Consider the following 17,071-nt stretch of genomic DNA (forward strand, 5'->3'; position numbering starts at 1 on the left):
CCTTCGGCTCAGGTCATGATCTCAGGGTCCTGGGATCGAGCCCCGCATCGGGCTCCCTGCTCAGCGGGAGACCTGCTTCTCCCTCTCCTACTCCCCCTGCTTGTGTTCCCTCTCTCTCTGTGTCTCTCTCTGTCAAATAAATAAATAAAATATAAAATAAAAAAAAAAAAAAGAAAAACAGGCAGCAGACAGGATTTGGCCATGGTTACCAAGAGATTCTAATCTCTCCAAGCTTCAGATCTCTCATCCATAAAATGGGAATACCTACTTCCCAGCGTCATGAAAGGAATAAATAAGAGCTTAGGTTGGGGGCTGAGCCTGGGGCCTGGGATGCCGCGGTTCTCCAGAAATGGTTGCTGTGTTGTTGGAAGTAGCTCCAACCTCACACTTGCCAGGAATGGCTTTGACATTCAGGACTTTCCAGAAGGCTACAGAGAAATGCAGAACCATGGCTAGCAATAGAATGGGAAGCCGGAGGGCTACAGATGGAATGTTTCTTTGGGAACCCCACGTTATAACAGTTTAGGGCAGCTACAGAATGAATCCATCCTTTGGAAAGTATTTTTGAGCCCTTGGTCTGGATTGAGAACCTGATAGGCACTTTTGTGGACAGAAAGGAAGCCCTTGAGGTTGAGTCAGGAAGGCAGAAAGTACTCGTGGGAAACAGAGAAGAACCCTTGAGAACGTGGAGCCACCCGGGTGATGGCTGACCAGTGGGAAGGTCCAGAGGGCAGAACCTGTGGGAGGTGTCATGGGGGTGGGGAGGCTCCCCTGTAGGAGGGGCCTTGCGCTGCATCTGGGGTGATAAGCAGGATTTTGACAAGGATGGCAGGTCTTTGCTTTTCCTTTCCAGTTTGGATTTGGGGGCAGAGTCCTCATTTTGTATGGGATCCCAGTAAAGACTCTGTCAGGTCAGAAGGAGGACTTCGCGATCAAGGCTGAGAAATCCTTTTCAGGTCCCGTGCAGACAGTGTTTCCAGGATGATGGCCCCAGGTGTCCTTGGGTTATAGGCATCTGTTTCTTAGGTTCTCAGAGTTCCATCCATGAGATTCTTGGGGGAAGAACTGGTTTAATGGGGGAAGTCCATGCTCTGATAGCAGTGCCTGGAGCTAGTCCACAGGACCCCATCCCTACTGCCCCTTCCCTCCTTCCTCATCCTTCCTTTGTATCTCACGCCTTCTAGGCTGGACTTGGCCCAGTCTCTGGGACTCACTCAACTGCAGGTGAAGACTTGGTATCAGAACCGCAGGATGAAGTGGAAGAAAATGGTAAGAAAGAAGAGAGTGAGTCTCACCGTGTCCCCATCATGATAGGGAAAATTCTTACTCCAGGGCTGGGAAGAAGGCAGGAAGGACCATTGGTGGTTTGGGGTTCCAGAGAGTGGAAGGCCTTTTATGATGCTGGCTGGCTGGGAGGGAGGTAGTTGGGACAGTCAGATAAGCCATTCCTCCTGACCTGGATTTCCTGACCAGCAGGATATTCTTTTTCACGGTTTCCTTAGAAATAAAAGAAAGCCCACAAGCTTCTCCGTTGCTAGTTTTAACCCCACCTGCTAGCCTTTTCAAAGAACTTCCTTCCCCCTCCCACCAGTCGCCAAGAATAGAAGTCAGGACTGTTTGTTTATAATGACATATAGGGTGCATCTGTTCCTGGGCTCCGTGTGCTGTAATGCAGGGATTGTCAAGCTTCGGTGGGTGTCAGAGGAACCTGGATTGCAGGTAAAAATGCAGAAGTCTAGGCCCTCCCAGGATCCTGAGTGCAGAGGTCCGCGACAGGGCTGGGAATGTGGTGTTCACAAGCTCCCAGGTTCCTCTGATGCACATGGTATCAGGGACTAAGCTTTCCCTAATACTGCTTTACGACCTAGCTAATGAATCATTCCATCTTTGGTTTCTAAATGGACCTATTAGCATAAACAACTCTCTCTCTAAAAAAAAAAAAAAAAAAATAGACATCTCCATATTTTGAGGGACTCTGCTTCATCATAGTTCACTCTTTCTTAAAAAAGAGCAAATTTGAATAATCTGTTAAATCTGTATTTTCCAAATTGGTTGGCGTGTTTCATTGCCAGTTTTGTAAACCACAAGGGAAAAGGTCAAAGCCCAGAGAAAAGAGGTGAGCTGGGAAAAAAGGGTGGGAAGCAGCCTGTTTCCTTGAGAGACCAGGTAAGCGATGGCCTGTGCCCTGAGACTTCCTTACACCCTCACCGAACCTTACTGGTCCTTTCTCCTCTTGTGCGGGCCAGGCGGTCCAGACCTGCTTGGATGACACTCTAATTTGCTAACCTATCTGGCCACAAGCCATCTTTCCTGGTGTTCAAGGGCTGGAATATGATTTTTTTTTTTACAATTACTAAAACTGAGGTCCTTCTTCCACCCCTAGTTTTCAGGAAAACAGGTAAGTTAATAGCTATGGGTACCTGGGTGGCTCAGTTAAGCGTCTGCCTTCGGCTCGGGTCATGATCCCAAGGTCCTGGGATCGAGTCCTGCCTGCACTGGGCTCCTTGCTCAGCAGGGAGTCTGCTTCTCCCTCTGTCCCTCTCCTGTTCCTTCTCTCTCTTACTCATTCTCAAATAAATAAAGTCTTTAAAAAAATAGCTAATAGATACGGAGACATTTTTCTCAATTTTGTGCTTTTGTCCAATAATTTTTTTCTGAAAACATTAGTTCTTGCTGTTGCCTATTAACAATGAGAAAAATAAATACGTTGTAAATTAATATTGATGGCAACATTTTTTTTAAAAGCCAGCGAGGCAATGTGTATTATATTCCCAAAAGGGAATTCCTGGGCAAATCTCATAATTTCCTCTGGGGGCACCCGAGCCTGCGAGGGAAGGATGTTCAGGTGGAGGCCGTGGCTCACGGAGTGCTTACAAAGTGAGGCCGAGACGTCAGTACAAACACACGTATACCGGATGAATCCACAAATGTGTATTAGCATCTCTTGTGAATGGTGCCTTATCCTGGGCACTGTAGGAAGTAATGAAATGAGATAGAAACCTGCCTTCATGGCATTTGTGATCTCGTTGGAGAATCAAGGTCCAGAAAGCAGCCAGGGCTGCTTTGAATTGTAATTATTGTAGGTGTATAAGCCCGGAAATGTTCAGGGGATGGGTATTTGAGAAAGGTGTAGGGAGATATTGAAGGATAAATGGGATTCGATTAAATATGTAGTCGGTCCAAAACCTCCAGAATGCTATAGACACATGAAAATGTTGGTGAAGGGACACCTGGGTGGCTCAGTTGGTTAAGCACCTGCCTTCAGCTCAGGTCATGGTCCCAGGGTCCTGGGATCAAGCCCTGCATCGGGCTCCCTGCTCAGTGGGGAGCCTGCTTCTCCCTCTGCCGCCCGCTCCCCCTGCTTGTCCGCGCGCCCACGCTCACTCTTGTCTCTGACAAACAAATAAATAAAATCTTTATTAATAAACAAAAAGAGAGAAAGAAAAGAAAAGAAGAAAATGATGGCAGAAACCTCCCGGGGAACTGATCTCAGAAAGAACCAGATCGGGGAGTTAGAAACTCTGGGCCGAGTTCTCATGCCTGTCCCTCCCTGGCTGACTTTGGACTTGGGCAAGTCCACCACCCACCTCCTTCCTCATCAGTCATCATCATCGAAATCAAGGTCTCCTGAGTGGCAGAGGCATTGTTGAAATCGGTTATCAGCGATCTCTTCATGAATCAGACGATTAAGGAATTGACAGCCTGCCATCCCCGTCAGCACCGCGCCGCCCGATGCCCGTGGGACGAGCGTGTGCCTTCACCTCTGACGTTACCTGTTGTTCACCAGCCACTGGGCCGGCGGCACAAGTGGGAGCTGGTTATTGAGGGTCATCCATGTCGCATAAAGCAAAATGGAAGTCAGCAGATTTAACCTCAGCATTCCACGGGCCGACCAAATTCAGGTCCCTTGGGGAGGCGGGAGTGCCAAGCTCTCTGTCCACTCTAGCAGTTAAATGTTGAGCCTTGGAATGGAGCACCAGGCGACGGAGAAGCCAAGATAAGTCACAAAACTGTCCATTACAAAATAAAATAAGAAAAAAGTACTCCGTCAGGTGGGAGGAGGCCGCCCCATGAAACTAGTAATTATTCAGAGGGATCAGGGCCACAGTGGGATTTACTGGGTTCAGAATCAGGATAGAGAAAGGGAGGGCTTCATGGAAGAGATGCTGTCTAAATTGGTTTCGGTGGATGAATAGAAGTATGCCAAGCAAAGGTGAGGAGGGTGTCACGGGCAGAAGGAAGGAGCCGGAGCACCTGGGGCACTTTGAACGACTTCAGAATGGCCAGAGCTAAAAATGGGAGGGTGGTTGTTCCATTGCAGGTCTGAATTCTGACTCCCCCAGAACAGCGAGGCATTGTTGGGATCCTGATTGCCTCATATGTTTTCCTGGTAGAACTCTTTCAAGGCTATCTCTTCAAGTACTGGGAGGAAAAGAAAAAGCTAATTGGGTAATAAAGATGTCTCAAGGCTAGTCACCTAATTGGAACTGGAAAAAGATTAGCACTTGATTCTCAAGAGCTACTCACACGGCGGCCAAGGAGAGCACTGCCAGAGGCCAGATAGCATCTTGGACTAGTTTTTACCGGTCAGCATTTGTAACCTATAGCGGGTTGGGTAAATTTACACGAGGTGGGACGCTCACCCTCTATTCCATTTCTGTTTGGCTTGAGTTCCGGGAGGACCCAGAGTTTTGCAACAGGCTGAAAGTGCCTCATCATTCAGGGATCTCTTTCAGCTCTAAAACCTAGTTCCATGAGAGGATCCAAATGGATACCACCCTCCTGCCCCGGTCACGGAATTGTGGGGGGCCACATACCATGCGCCGTCATCGTCTTTGGCGCTGCAGATCTCCAGATGGTCACCAGTTCCATGAACTGGCTAATGGTTACTATCTATGTGATCTTGAGCAGGTTACTTAACCTCTGTGGGCCTCTCTCCTCATTAGTAAAATGCCTCATACATATGTACCTTATAGCTACTAACTGAGCTCATCCCTGTACGAGCTGAGAAGTGTTAGCCGCCATCCTCCTCTTCCTCTTCCTCTCCTCCTCCTTCTTCTTTATTATTATTATTTACCTGGCCATGTAATTCAAGTCTCCAGAGAATCCACAATTTGGGAGGCCAGAAGACATACAGACAGAAAATGAATTCTATAGGTTTCTGGGGCCCTGAACCTTTCTTCTGGGCGAGAACAATCCTGGCTGTTTGTTCTTGCTCGTTCCTCACTTGCCGGGCCTACTCCCACTCAGTGCCTTAGCATGTGGGGCCCCGTCTGAGATGGCATTGCATCTTCAGGCAGAGAAAGGCTGCCGAACAGGGTGCTGGGAAGAGATTTGTGCCGGAGAATCCGAACTTGCTTCTCAGCTTCATGGAGATAGTCATCGGTTGATCCGACTCTCCCAGCTCCAGAGAGCTGCAGGTGAAGACCAAGAAAAAGGGGCAGAAAGCACCCCTGGTGAAGGAGTCTGTGACCCAGGGTCTGCCAGGAGACCGGGGGACTGCAGGTCAGTATTAGAATCAGAAAGCACGGTGGCAAATATGACGTATCCCTCGCTCGTTATGCACGATGAGATCCGGGTAAGAGCGTTAGATTCAAGTGGGCAGGGTTGTGTGTTCAAATCCCAGCCCTGCCCTTGGCTTTGCTCTTGGACCATGACAAACCACCTCTGCCTGCTCGGTTTCCTGTCTGAGTGATGGGGGAGGCAGAAGGTTCCTCCCTGCACTGACAGTCCATGCTCTGCTGTCAGACTGCCTGTCTCCCACCTGAGCACCTTGGGAAGGAAACAGGCCTGTCCTGACATCTTCAGCAACAGAACATTTGAATATCTAGTTTAAGGATTTGGGGGGCGGGGGGGTGCTCTGAGGCTGGCAGCAAGCACAGCCAATAGAAGTAGATGGTGTCTAGCTGTTTTTTCGAGAGGCATGTGACCTCAGGTGCTGAGGTGGGTTGTCTGGACTCCCCCGACCAAGGGGACTAAATTGGCTTTAGGAATAATTGGGCAGGAGGGATCCCGGGAGGAGGGCCACGGGGTGCATGAGAATGCGCAGCTCCTGGCATGGGGCGGTTGTGAGATAATTGCATGTCTCAGGTGTGCTGGGAGGCAAGGGGCCAGAGGTCGAGCGCGGGAAGCAGCCAAGAGGGTAGTTATCTCCTAATTATTGCTTGCGCTGGAATGTTTTATTCCATTTAGAAAATGGTCTGATTGTTTTGATTTTTTTTTTTTTTTTTTTTTTTTTGTGCAGTAGGAAAACAGCCAGGTGGGGTCTATCCAAGCTGTGTGGGTGGTGTTCGCTAATTGCTGGGCTGGACTTTCTTTTGCCAATTAGGTGGCTTCCTTAGACCTGCCCTATTATAACTTGATTACTATATGGGGCAACTTAATTTTGTAGAACCTCTTTTATACCAAGTGGAGCTGCTTTCAACATGTAAATTCCATCTTGGCACATCTGGGCACTTTCAACAGCCTGCACTCAGACTGAAATAAAAATCAGATGCTGACTTATGTGAAAAGGAATACAGGGACGCCTTCTCCCCAGAGGTGGATTCTGTCAGCATCTATACCTTGTTAGAGGTCCCCTTCATATTTTCGTGTTAGCTGTGCACGTGGAAAGTGCAGTGGCTGAGCAGATTCCCAGCTAAAAGGAGATGGTTTTGAGAGCTTATGGGTTTCCTCATACCTTATACAAAAAATAACTCAAAGTGAACCATAGACCTACATGTAAAAGCTAAAACTGTAAAACTCTTAGAAGAAAATTTGAGTAAATATTCATGGCCTTGGATTCGGCAAAATCCTCTGAGCACACCAAAAGCACAAGCAACGAAAGAGAAAATAAATTGGACTTCATCAGAACTAAAAACATTTGTGCTGTGAAGGACATCACCAAGAAAGGGAAAAGACAACACACAGAATGGGAGAACACCTTTGCAAATCTTGTATCTGGTGATGGACTTGTATCCAGAATGTGTATAAAAAACTCTTTATGACTCAACAATAAGAAGATAACCGAATTTTCGAATGGGCAAAGGATTTGAATAGATATCTGTCTAAAGAAGACATATGGCTGGCCCATAAGCACAGGAAAAGATGCTCATCTTCTTTAGTCATCAGGGAAATGGAATTCACAAACACGGGGTACCACTTCCTACCCACTAGTGTGGCTGTAATCAAAGAGACGTGCCATCAAGTATTGGTGAGGATATGGAGAACTGGAACCCTCATAAACTGCTGATTGGAACATGGTGCTGTCGCTTTGGCAAACAGTCTGGAAGGTCCTCGAAAAAAGGTAGAGTTACCATATGACCCAGCAATTCCAGTAGTAGGGATACACCCAAAAGAAATGAACAGATGTTTCTATATTCCTCTTCATAGCAGCACTATTCACAACAACCAAAAGGTAGTGGCAATCCAAGTGTCTCTCAGATGATGACTGGGTAAATGGAATGTGGTATATTCCTGCAATGGCTATTAGTTGGCCATAAAAAGGAATTGAAATATTGATATAGGCTACAACATGGATGACCCTTGAAAGCACCATGCTGGTGGAAAGAAGCCAGTCGCAAAGGATAACATATTGTATAACTCGATTCATATTAAATGGCCAGAATAGGCAAATCTGTAGAGACAGGAGGCAGATGTGTGGTTGCCTAGGCTTGGGGGGCAGGGCCTGGGGCAAAATACGGGTGGCTGTTAATGGGTGTGGGGTTCATTTTTGGGGGTGATGAAAATGTTCTAAAATTGGATTCTGGTGATAGTTGTACAATTCTGACTACTCAAAATCACTAAATCGTCACTATGAATGGGTGAAGTGTATGGTATGTGAATTATATCTCAATAAAGCTGTTTAAAAAAGGAACTTTTGGCTTATTGAGTTACTGCCTTCATTACTACAGTTCAGCACCCGGAGGTCCTGTCCTCTTGAAGGAAAGAGATGTAATCGATAAGGATTTAGTGACTGAGTAGAGTCAGTTGTAAGTTATTTGTCTGGAGCATAAAGCAAGGGATAGTTGCAAGATTCACCTTCAAGGAACCTCTGTTCAACTACGGAAGATAAGATTAAGCGGGCTATGTAAGTAGCAAAAACACATTTCACTCCTAATTATCTGTGCTGATCCAGGTCCTCCTGAAGCCCTTCTCACCAGCTGCCCAGAAAAGCCACAAGGGCAGCAAGTCAGAGTTCAGAGCCAGTGGAAGAAGGGACTGTCTGTGATTCTCTAAAGTAACCTATACATATTTTTAAAGTTCTCCCTTCGTTAAGTCAGAGTATTCTCATGGACATCACACGTTGGGATAATAAATGTGCAAGTCCTTTGAAATCAGCAAAGGCTGTTTGGGACACTGTTACTTTGCTTGCTTTGTACCTTTCTTCACCTCCAGGGAAAGGCTCGTTGTTCAATACCAGTTCAATACCATTCACCAGTTGGTGAATGCCTGCTACGTGCAGGGGCTGAGTGGGAGGGGCAGGCAAGTAAACATGCAGGGACAGTGGTTTGTGACAAGTGCTCTAATGGAGGAAATGTAAGAGCTCATCGTGCACACGGTGGAGGGCCTCTGACGTGGACCTGGGAGGTCAGGGAAGCTCCCCGGAGGAGCACTCTCTAAGCGGAGTTCACCAGGTGAGGAAGGTGGGAGGCCTGTTCTGCACGGCAGGAAGAGTTCTTGCTCTCTTGTATACATATATCTGTTGGTCACCCTCTAAGACGCAGCTGCTAAGGAGCAGAGTTAGAATTTAACTTAGTGATTGGACTTTCAAAGCTAGCTAGAACTTTCTATTCTCTACTCCGTCTTTGAACCATTCAGTTGTATGTTCCTTATAATATTTTTTCTGATTACAGAAATACTTACACATGATCATTGTACCAAAAAATTAGAGAATACAAAAAAGAAAAAAGAAAAATTTTAAAAATTCTCCATGATCTTGACACTGCGAACAGGTTGTCTGTCCTCCAGATTGGGTTATGCTGGTTTGTAACCTGCTTTCCACAAAAGTACATTAATGATATTTCCCATGTCATTAAACATTCTCCTATGTAATGATTGTAATGGTTATCAAGTATTCTCTCTTTGGGATATACTGTAATTATCTACCCAATCATATAGCAAAAGTTTATTTCCCCCCAGTTTTTGCCATTATAACCAATTTTTTGATGTACATTTTTGCAAATCAGTCTTTATCTCAGTCTTTGATGATTTACTTAGGCTAAATTATTAGAAGTGGATATTTCTGTGTCAGAGTATGCACATATTAAGACTTCTGATTCGAATTCTCAGACTGCCTTTTGAGAAGGTTGTACCAATCACCCTTCCACACGATTTATTTTCCTGCGTGCTACAAATATTGTCTTTTTAACTTGTCAACTTGATAGATAATGCATTAATATTTTAATTTTTATTTCTTTCCTTACTGTTGAAGTTGGATTTTTTTTAATGTGTTTGTGATCATTTTATTTAAAGCCAAAATATGTGATATTTGCTGAAAGTGCATTGAACATTTAAAGAATGAAGATGTCTTGGGGTACCTGGTTGGCTCAGTCAGTTAAGTGTCCGACTTTTGCTTAGGTCATGATCTTGGGGTCCTGGGATGGAGCCCCGAGTCGTCGGGCTCCCTGCTCAGCGGGGAGTCTGCTTCTCCCTCTCCCTTTGGCCCTCTGCCACTCGTGCTCGCGCACCCATGTGCTCTCTCTCTCTTTCAAATAAGTAAATAAAAACTTTTTTTAAATGTCACCTTAAAATAATAATAATAATAATAAAGAATGAAGATGTCTTTATACTCTAGAGGTGATGGGTTGAAAATACCTTTTGCCAGACTATCACTGCTGGGAAGGAACGGTATAGACACTGTTGAGTGGGAAAGTGGAGGGAGGGAGTTATTTATTAAGACTTAATGACTTTTTTCTCCCACATAGGTTCTTAAAGGTGGACAGGAAGCACCCACAAAACCCAAAGGTCGTCCCAAGAAGAACTCCATCCCCACATCAGAAGAGATCGAAGCTGAAGAGAAGATGAACAGCCAGGCCCAGAGCCAGGAGCGCCTTGCACCCTCCCAGAGACAGGAGGAGCTCTGTGACCCACAGGAACCAGAAGCATGCGACGTCCCCTTAGAGGTGGCAGAGCCCCCCGGCCAGGCCCAGGAGTTGCCAGTAACCTCTTCGGAACCCCCACCATCAAGCTAAAATAAAAACTCTTTTGGGGGAAGGGGGAGACGGGGAGGAATGGAAAGAGGGAAGTCAGGGAGAATAGGGAGGGATCCGCTTCCCAAAGCCTGGTAAACTTGGGGAGAAGAGATCCACGTCTCCCAACCCCCACGGGTCTCAGTGGTTTTCATCACAAGCATTTGACGAAGACTTGCTTGCCTTAGGCCTTTCTCTTCCTGAAAGGCTGCTTTAGCCACGGGATGCCCTTGATGAAGGGAGACAGTGCCTTGGAACTGCCTGCCCCTGCTGGGGTGAGGGCTGTGGGGCCCGCACCCCCCTGGTGCTGGGCGGTGAAGGACTGCCCCGGGCTCTCTCCCTCCAGCCCCTGGGCAGCCAGTCATCAAAGCAGAGAGATCATGGAGGAGCTTGGGCAGCAGGCCTGGCTTCCTTGCTGACTCAGCACTTATTTCTGTAGTTTTAAAAGAGAATTTAATGTTTTTGGTTGTTGTTTTTTTTGGGGGGGGCGTAGGGTGGGGCCGGTGAGGGTGGGCAGAGAAGAGTTGGGGGAAGCGAGTTCTGAGTTACTAGAATTGTTTCTGAATAAAGTTCGTTTGAAGACCGTGTGCCTTTGTACCCATTATAAGATGGTCAGGTGACCCAAGAACTGAGAAGCCTTGGTTTTCTTGCTTTATTGAGTTGCCATCCCAGAAGCTGCAAAGCAGATTATGTTAAGATAACTTTTATTTTTTAATTAAAGATAAATCTTTCAAAAGGATTGGGTGTTTTGTGTCTTCTGGGGAGTATATTTAGCCTTGTCTGTATACGTCTTATGGAAAGACCCAGAGAGATAGCCCGGCTCCCTGGGCTTTCATTTCCCCCACTATAAAATAAGAGATTGGTCTCTGCCCACCACCCCTCCCACCACCTTCTGCCAGAGCAGCTCTGTCGTCAGCCACTTTCCATTGTGGGCTTCCAGCTTTAAAAACAGCTTTACTTTTTTGTAAGAGATAATAAATACATGTGCTTCAAAAGTCAAACAAAAAGAAGTCTTGCTTCTCCCACCTACTCCCTCCCCCCACCCCTCCCCTAGCCTGCACAGGTAACCATTTTTTACAGGTTTCTTGTTTATCTTTCTTTATTAAGTATCCATTTGGATGATGGGCTCTGCACCTTTTAACAAAAGAAGATTTGAGAGCTTCTTGGCTAGAGGTGCTCTGTGATTTTAAATTTAAAACCATGTCCCACTTTCAGGAAGAACAGGAAAGAGGGAGGCTCCAGACTCACTCAAGTAGGAATTCTGACCCTTTCTTGTCTGGTTGTCGTGCCCACGGGCCCCGAGGCCTGAACCCACAGAGGTCCTCTTTCTCAGCATTGATGTCCTGCCAACTGGCAGTTATTGATCACGGGGTAACTGCCCTGTTGTGGGCTCCGGAAACATCTACCCGCTTTCCTAAGGGCCCCAACTAGGGAGCAAAACCTGTTGCTAGTTCTGTAAACAACTCATGTAATTCTTTGGAAACTTACACACGAAATGATCTGCTTGTTTACAACCATGGGGCGCCTGCTTCCCTCCATTAACACTGCCAGTCAGAGTGACTGCGATTTCGACTTGGCTAGGCAGCACCTTCATTCCCTCTGCTCTTGAGATCAGCACAAAGACAGCCGTCTTTTTCTTCCCTCTTGCGAACAAAGGAGCTAAGGATTGGGCCTCCCGAGAACCAGTTTGTGCAGACCACACCCAGCTGTGTGCGAGGTTTCTGGTGCTGTGCGGGCGAAAAGCTGCCTCCTGCATCTCTAGCCCACCCCCTGGGGACAGTTTTATGGTCTGCCTACTAAGCGGTGTCCTAATGAGCCCAAGTGTACCCCTGGCCACGGTAAGCAGGTGGGTCTGTGCCAGTCTGGGCTCACTCCTAAGGAGCTGCTCTGTCCCGTTCAGCCCCGCCCCAGAGAGACTTTTCACTGATGCTGGTTTCCTGTGGGGGTTTTCAGTCTCTTGTCATGGGCTCTCGTACCGTCCCCCTCTGAGGTGTCCGACGGTGGCCGCGTCACACACACGTGGTTTTCCTGAGCTAGGGTTCCGCGCTGTTTCTGACTTGCGGCCCTTAGCCCTTGGCCTGTCATCTACAGTGCTTCCAGGGGTTGGAGGTATTTCAGTGCATGGTCTCAGACCTCCCCTGATCTTTCCTGCTGTTTTGGAAGCCCTGAGCCCAAGGGCACCTCCACTTGGGAGCCCTGGGCTTGTCCTCTGGCCTCAGCTCTGTGTAGCCTTGCTCTGGGACCCCAGGAGGGGTGAGGGCTGGGCCTCGGGAATGTGAGTGGGCATCAATTCCACACCAAGCCCTGCTCGCCCTCCGCCTTTCCCTTTTCCCTCCAGTCTTCCCATCTTCCCTCTACTTCCCACGACATGTGATGGCACCCAGAAACCCAGCTCCACAGCGTGTCTCTGAGTTGTGCATAGGAGGTCACGTTGTGCAGCCTGGAGCAGGGCTATGCAGGGACCTCTGACCCCAGGGTTTCCCTGCCCCAAGCCCAGTCTCCTCACTTTCTCTGCTGCTTTCTAGGAGGCCTCTCTCTGGACCTGAGCTCAACTTTGTGGGCCTTACTAAATAAAAGCATTCCCGCCCTTGCTTGGCATCCAGGATGGTGACCCTGTGAGGGTTCAGGGTCTTATTGTAGGGTCTGGTCATTTGATGCTTTCTGAAGTTTTCCAGAGGAAGGGAGCAAGCCGAAGCCAGCTGCCCACACAGGGAAGCCGGCCTCTGAGACCTTGCAACCCCCCCCCCTTTTTTTTTTGTAGTGTCTCTGCTCTGAGCATTGGAGAATGCTTATAGGAGCACTTTTAGCTGATGCCTCCCCATCAGGCTGTGAAATGGGCTGTTTCTTCCAGTTTTATAGGAAGCCTGTTAACCAGAGAGAGGTTAAGTTGGCTCTCCCTGGGTCAGGTAGCTGGTCAGGAGCCATGCTGAGAACCAAGCCCGGGCCAGGTTCCCTGCGGGGACCTTTAAGGTGAGCACTAGCACACTGTCCCTCCCAAGGCGGCAGGGGGTGACGGGGTTGGGGGGCTTTCAGCAGCGGTCTGCCCCCTGTGTCAGCTTTGTCCTAGGCGGGGATTGGGAGGGGGTGGGGGCTTTCCTGGCTACAGAAGATGAGGCCACCAGGAATCACTGCCTCTGCTCCCACCCCTTATATCCTCTATCTATCTATCTATCTTTTATTTTAAGATTTTATTTATTTATTTTAAGATTGTATTTATTTATTTGACAGAGAGAGAGAGCACAAGCAGGGGGAGTAGCAGAGAGAGAGGGAGAAGCAGGCCCCCCGAGGAGCAGGGACCCAAGGCCGGGCTCGATCTCAGGGCCCCGGGATCATGACCTGAGCTGAAGGCAGACACCTAAGCGGCTGAGCCACCCAGGTGCCTCCCCCACACCCCGCATCTTTTACGTTAGAGAGCAAGGATTCCTGGAGCAGGTCCTAGGCTCTCAGTAAGCATCGAAGTGTGTGTGCCTAACGATGGGTTTGTGTTCTGGGTCACCGTACCCTCGGACTTGCTTGTCCAGAGTCTGCAAGGGTTGGTTGAGAAACAACACTCAGCCCTAGCTTGACTCAAACAATAACCAAATGGGTCTCCTGCTGGGAGCCTGTAGTCCTCAAACTGGTCTGAACAGATCCATCAGACACCAACCCTCGCTAGGCTGGTTTTCAGTTTCTCTCAAAGACGGGTCAGTTCTAAAGCTGCCTTAGAGAAGGGGTCAGGGAACCTCTGTGAGCCCCTCTTCCCTTCCCCAGGCGCTTAGAGTTCCCTGTCCTCCTCACGACCTTTCAACTTCACGCCACCCGTCCTACGCCCTGGGCTGGGCCGGGCTAGCACTCCACTGCAGGGGATCAAGCGCTTTCCTCAATAGGTTGTGCTTCGTCAGCCTGGTCACGTGTTGTCCACTCAGCAGAAAAGGAGCAGGGACTTCGAAGGACCAGATTAAAGCTTGTCCCAAGGGGTTCTCCCCCATCTCCCCCCCGCCTGGGCCAGCCGCTAGGTCGCTGCCTGATCCTCCGGCCATTTTCCATAGGTGCCGCCTAAATCTTGCCGCCTATCACGTCTGAAGGATCTTTGAAGGGCAGGAACTATTGGGTTAGAGGGTTGAAATGTGCTTTGCGAAAAAAAAAGCAAACTTGTTTCTCAGGATTTCTGTGCACTGAGTTGCTTATGTTTGCCTAAGCCCTGAGGAGCTGCTGTGGCTCTTTGTCTGGCTAGGCGCCCCCTCGCCACCTTCGCCACCCTCTTCTCCATTGTGTTACCTTGTGTTGCATCTTCCACGAGAGATGCCACCTTCCTCTCTCTCTTTCAGTCACACTCCTAGGGGCTGCACCCCAGCCTGCTCCATGCCCAGGAGACAGCATCCTCTCTCCGACCTGCCTTGGCTCCCCTCTCCTTTACCCTTCTCAGCCAGCTCTTCCTGTTCCTTATTAACCTCAGCTCCTCTCCAGTCTAACCTGTTCATTCCTCGCCACCTCTCCCTCTTAATGCACCTTTTGTCGTTAACACCATGGGCCTGCCATCTTTCCAAAGAGGACATGGATTAGTTTTGTTTCCCTATTAAGAGCCTAAATTCCTTGAGGCTGTTTTTCAGTTTATGTGTTCTGAGTTCCTTTTTCTGTGCTCAGGGTTCCAAAGGTCCACGAGTAGGTAATGAGAGGATCTGGATGCTCCTGGTCTCCTGTTGACATCTTTCTTGGAGGCCCAGATGTTTTGAGTTCTCAGCAGTATGGTGGGTACAGCCCACTGTCATGAAGCCTTGAGGCCCCAAATCATGAAGCAACTCTCCTGGTCATTGGCCATTGTTAGAGCCACACTCAGTAATATGGCCCCGCCTCAAATAAGCTACAGGGCTTGGGGCTGCCAGCACTTTTCAGAGTCAAGAGGGAAGGCAGAGCAAAAGATCCTTGTTGTCCGTGGAAACATTCCCATCACCCACAGGAAGCAATGCTGGGCCCATTTCCCCAGAGCCAAAGAAGGCAAAGGATGACGAGGAGCGCAGACTTGAAGACCCTCATGGCCAAGGGTCAATCCCCCCATCCCACCCCGTCCATTTTGCTAATTCCTTTTGGAAAAAGTACTGACAGGGCTCTGAAGAAGATGCTCTCAGAAGATTTCTCCTCAAGGAGATCACAGGCAGGGTTGCAGGGGGCAGGCTGGGAGGAAGATGCCTACTAAGACATTTGTCGCAAACAAAAATTAACATCCTGTCTATACCAAAATCATATTCGGTAGGGGGCAGTGGGGTTGGTGAAGTTGTTTGACCTGATTCACGAGGTGATATGGAGTGGCTGAAGGAAGGTGAATTCATCCTCAAGTACGGCTGGGAGGGCCGTGGCCCGAAGGTCGCAGTGTACCGCGGGGCTCAGCATCGAGGACTGCAACCAAGTCTAAAACCCTGCTCTGAAAGAACCATCTCGCAGGGAAGGGCAGGTGCAAACACCTCACAAGCCTAGCTAGAATCCCTGCCGCTTCTCCAAAGTCACTAAAGTAGGAGTTTCTCTGACAAGATGTTAGCTTATTTGAGATGGTTCTTTCAGAGCAAGGAAGGTGATTTATGGACGATACATCCCTCGGCTTGTCATTCACCGGGCTAGTCCCGCTAAGGGAGGGTTAATGTTTTAAGTAGGCCCCTTGTTCACCTGGAAGGGTGATTAACACTGGAACAACAGATGTTTGCTAGTTTCACCTGAATGGGCCTCTGATCCCAGAGATTGTCACCCAAATCCTGGGTGGTTTGGGGCAGGAAGAAAGATGCGGATCATACCATCTGTGATCTGGGCTTGGATGCGCAAAGGAAGGAGGTTTGACTCCAGCCCACCTTTGGTTTCTTGCGTGCTCTGGAGTGGCCTCCACCCGGGTCTCTCTGTCAGCCCCCCGGATCTCCAGGTCGACAGTGGCCAGGCGGGGACCGGGCAGACACTGCCTGCTGAGGGGGGCGGTGGTAAATCACTGTGACAGGCCCCTTTCATACCTGACCTCCTTTCTTTCCCAAACCCGCTTCCCTTCTGTTTATTTTTGTTGCAGATTTATTAGACACGCAGTTAAGTGCCCATTTAGCTCTGCAAACTGTCATCACGCCTGCTTTATGAATAAGATCATTCACGGACAAAACCCTTTAAACATTTTTTAAAAAGCAGGTGGGGAGGCAAGGGGGAGAGGAGGAGGAAATAGTGCCCCAGGTCAGCGAGGAGGCCAAGAACAACTGAAACCTAAGCCACGGCCTCTCCTGGAGCTCAAGAATGTAGCCAGGGCCCTCAGAGTTGCTTTGAATTCACCCTGTCCGTGAAGACGTGTGTCATCTCCCCCGCAGGACTCTGGGGTCTAGAGTTCATTCCTTTGTCTCAGCTGCCTGAGAGCATACCGCTTGGGGCAGGCTGAGTGGCGGCCGTGCACCTGCTCAGAATGGTTGCCAAGAACCTCAAGGCATGTCAGGCTGAGTCCCTGCCGTTTTGGGGCTCCATAGACAACGTCCTTGATCTGAGAGCCTTCTGGTTCTGCCAGGGCTTCCCTCCTTCAGGTGGCATTTCTTCCCTAGGACCTGGATACACACACACACACACACACACACACACACACACACACACACACGGAGCTCTGCTGGAAGCAGCAAGACTCTGGGGCGGTGTCTTCACGCACCCTGCTATGTGTCCGGCCCTGTCACAAGGGCTGGTCACATCATCGCCCTGCATCATCTCGGGAGCCCTGTGAGGAGGCACTGTTACCAGCCCCACTTCAGACACCGGGAAGCTGAGACAACGTGTGTGAGGTAAGTCACCACACAAAGTTGCCCAACACAGCTGGGAGGACTGCTCGTCCCTCAACTGGGCCAGTCTTACTTCTCCCAAGGCCAAGTTGACTGAGCCTGATCAGGGCAGAGCATGGAGGTAGGTAGACCCCTTTGTCC

The 17,071-nt window shown here is 48.9% G+C and overlaps 1 protein-coding gene across 1 annotated transcript in view; it reads left to right on the top strand.

The window, feature by feature from the left end:
- Positions 1-10,885, top strand: part of BARX2 (BARX homeobox 2) — a 70,704-nt gene extending 59,819 nt beyond the window's left edge. Inside the window, exons 3-4 of the mRNA XM_032426296.1 lie at positions 1,185-1,269; positions 9,906-10,885. Coding sequence (XP_032282187.1) covers positions 1,185-1,269; positions 9,906-10,172 — 352 coding nt within the window. The 3' untranslated portion in view covers positions 10,173-10,885. The remainder of the gene's footprint in view (positions 1-1,184; positions 1,270-9,905) is intronic.
- Positions 10,886-17,071: the final 6,186 nt, after the last annotated feature.

Source organism: Phoca vitulina, unplaced genomic scaffold, assembly GCF_004348235.1.
Source record: "Phoca vitulina isolate PV1807 unplaced genomic scaffold, GSC_HSeal_1.0 scaffold34, whole genome shotgun sequence".
In the NCBI taxonomy this organism is placed as follows: Eukaryota; Metazoa; Chordata; class Mammalia; order Carnivora; family Phocidae; genus Phoca; species Phoca vitulina.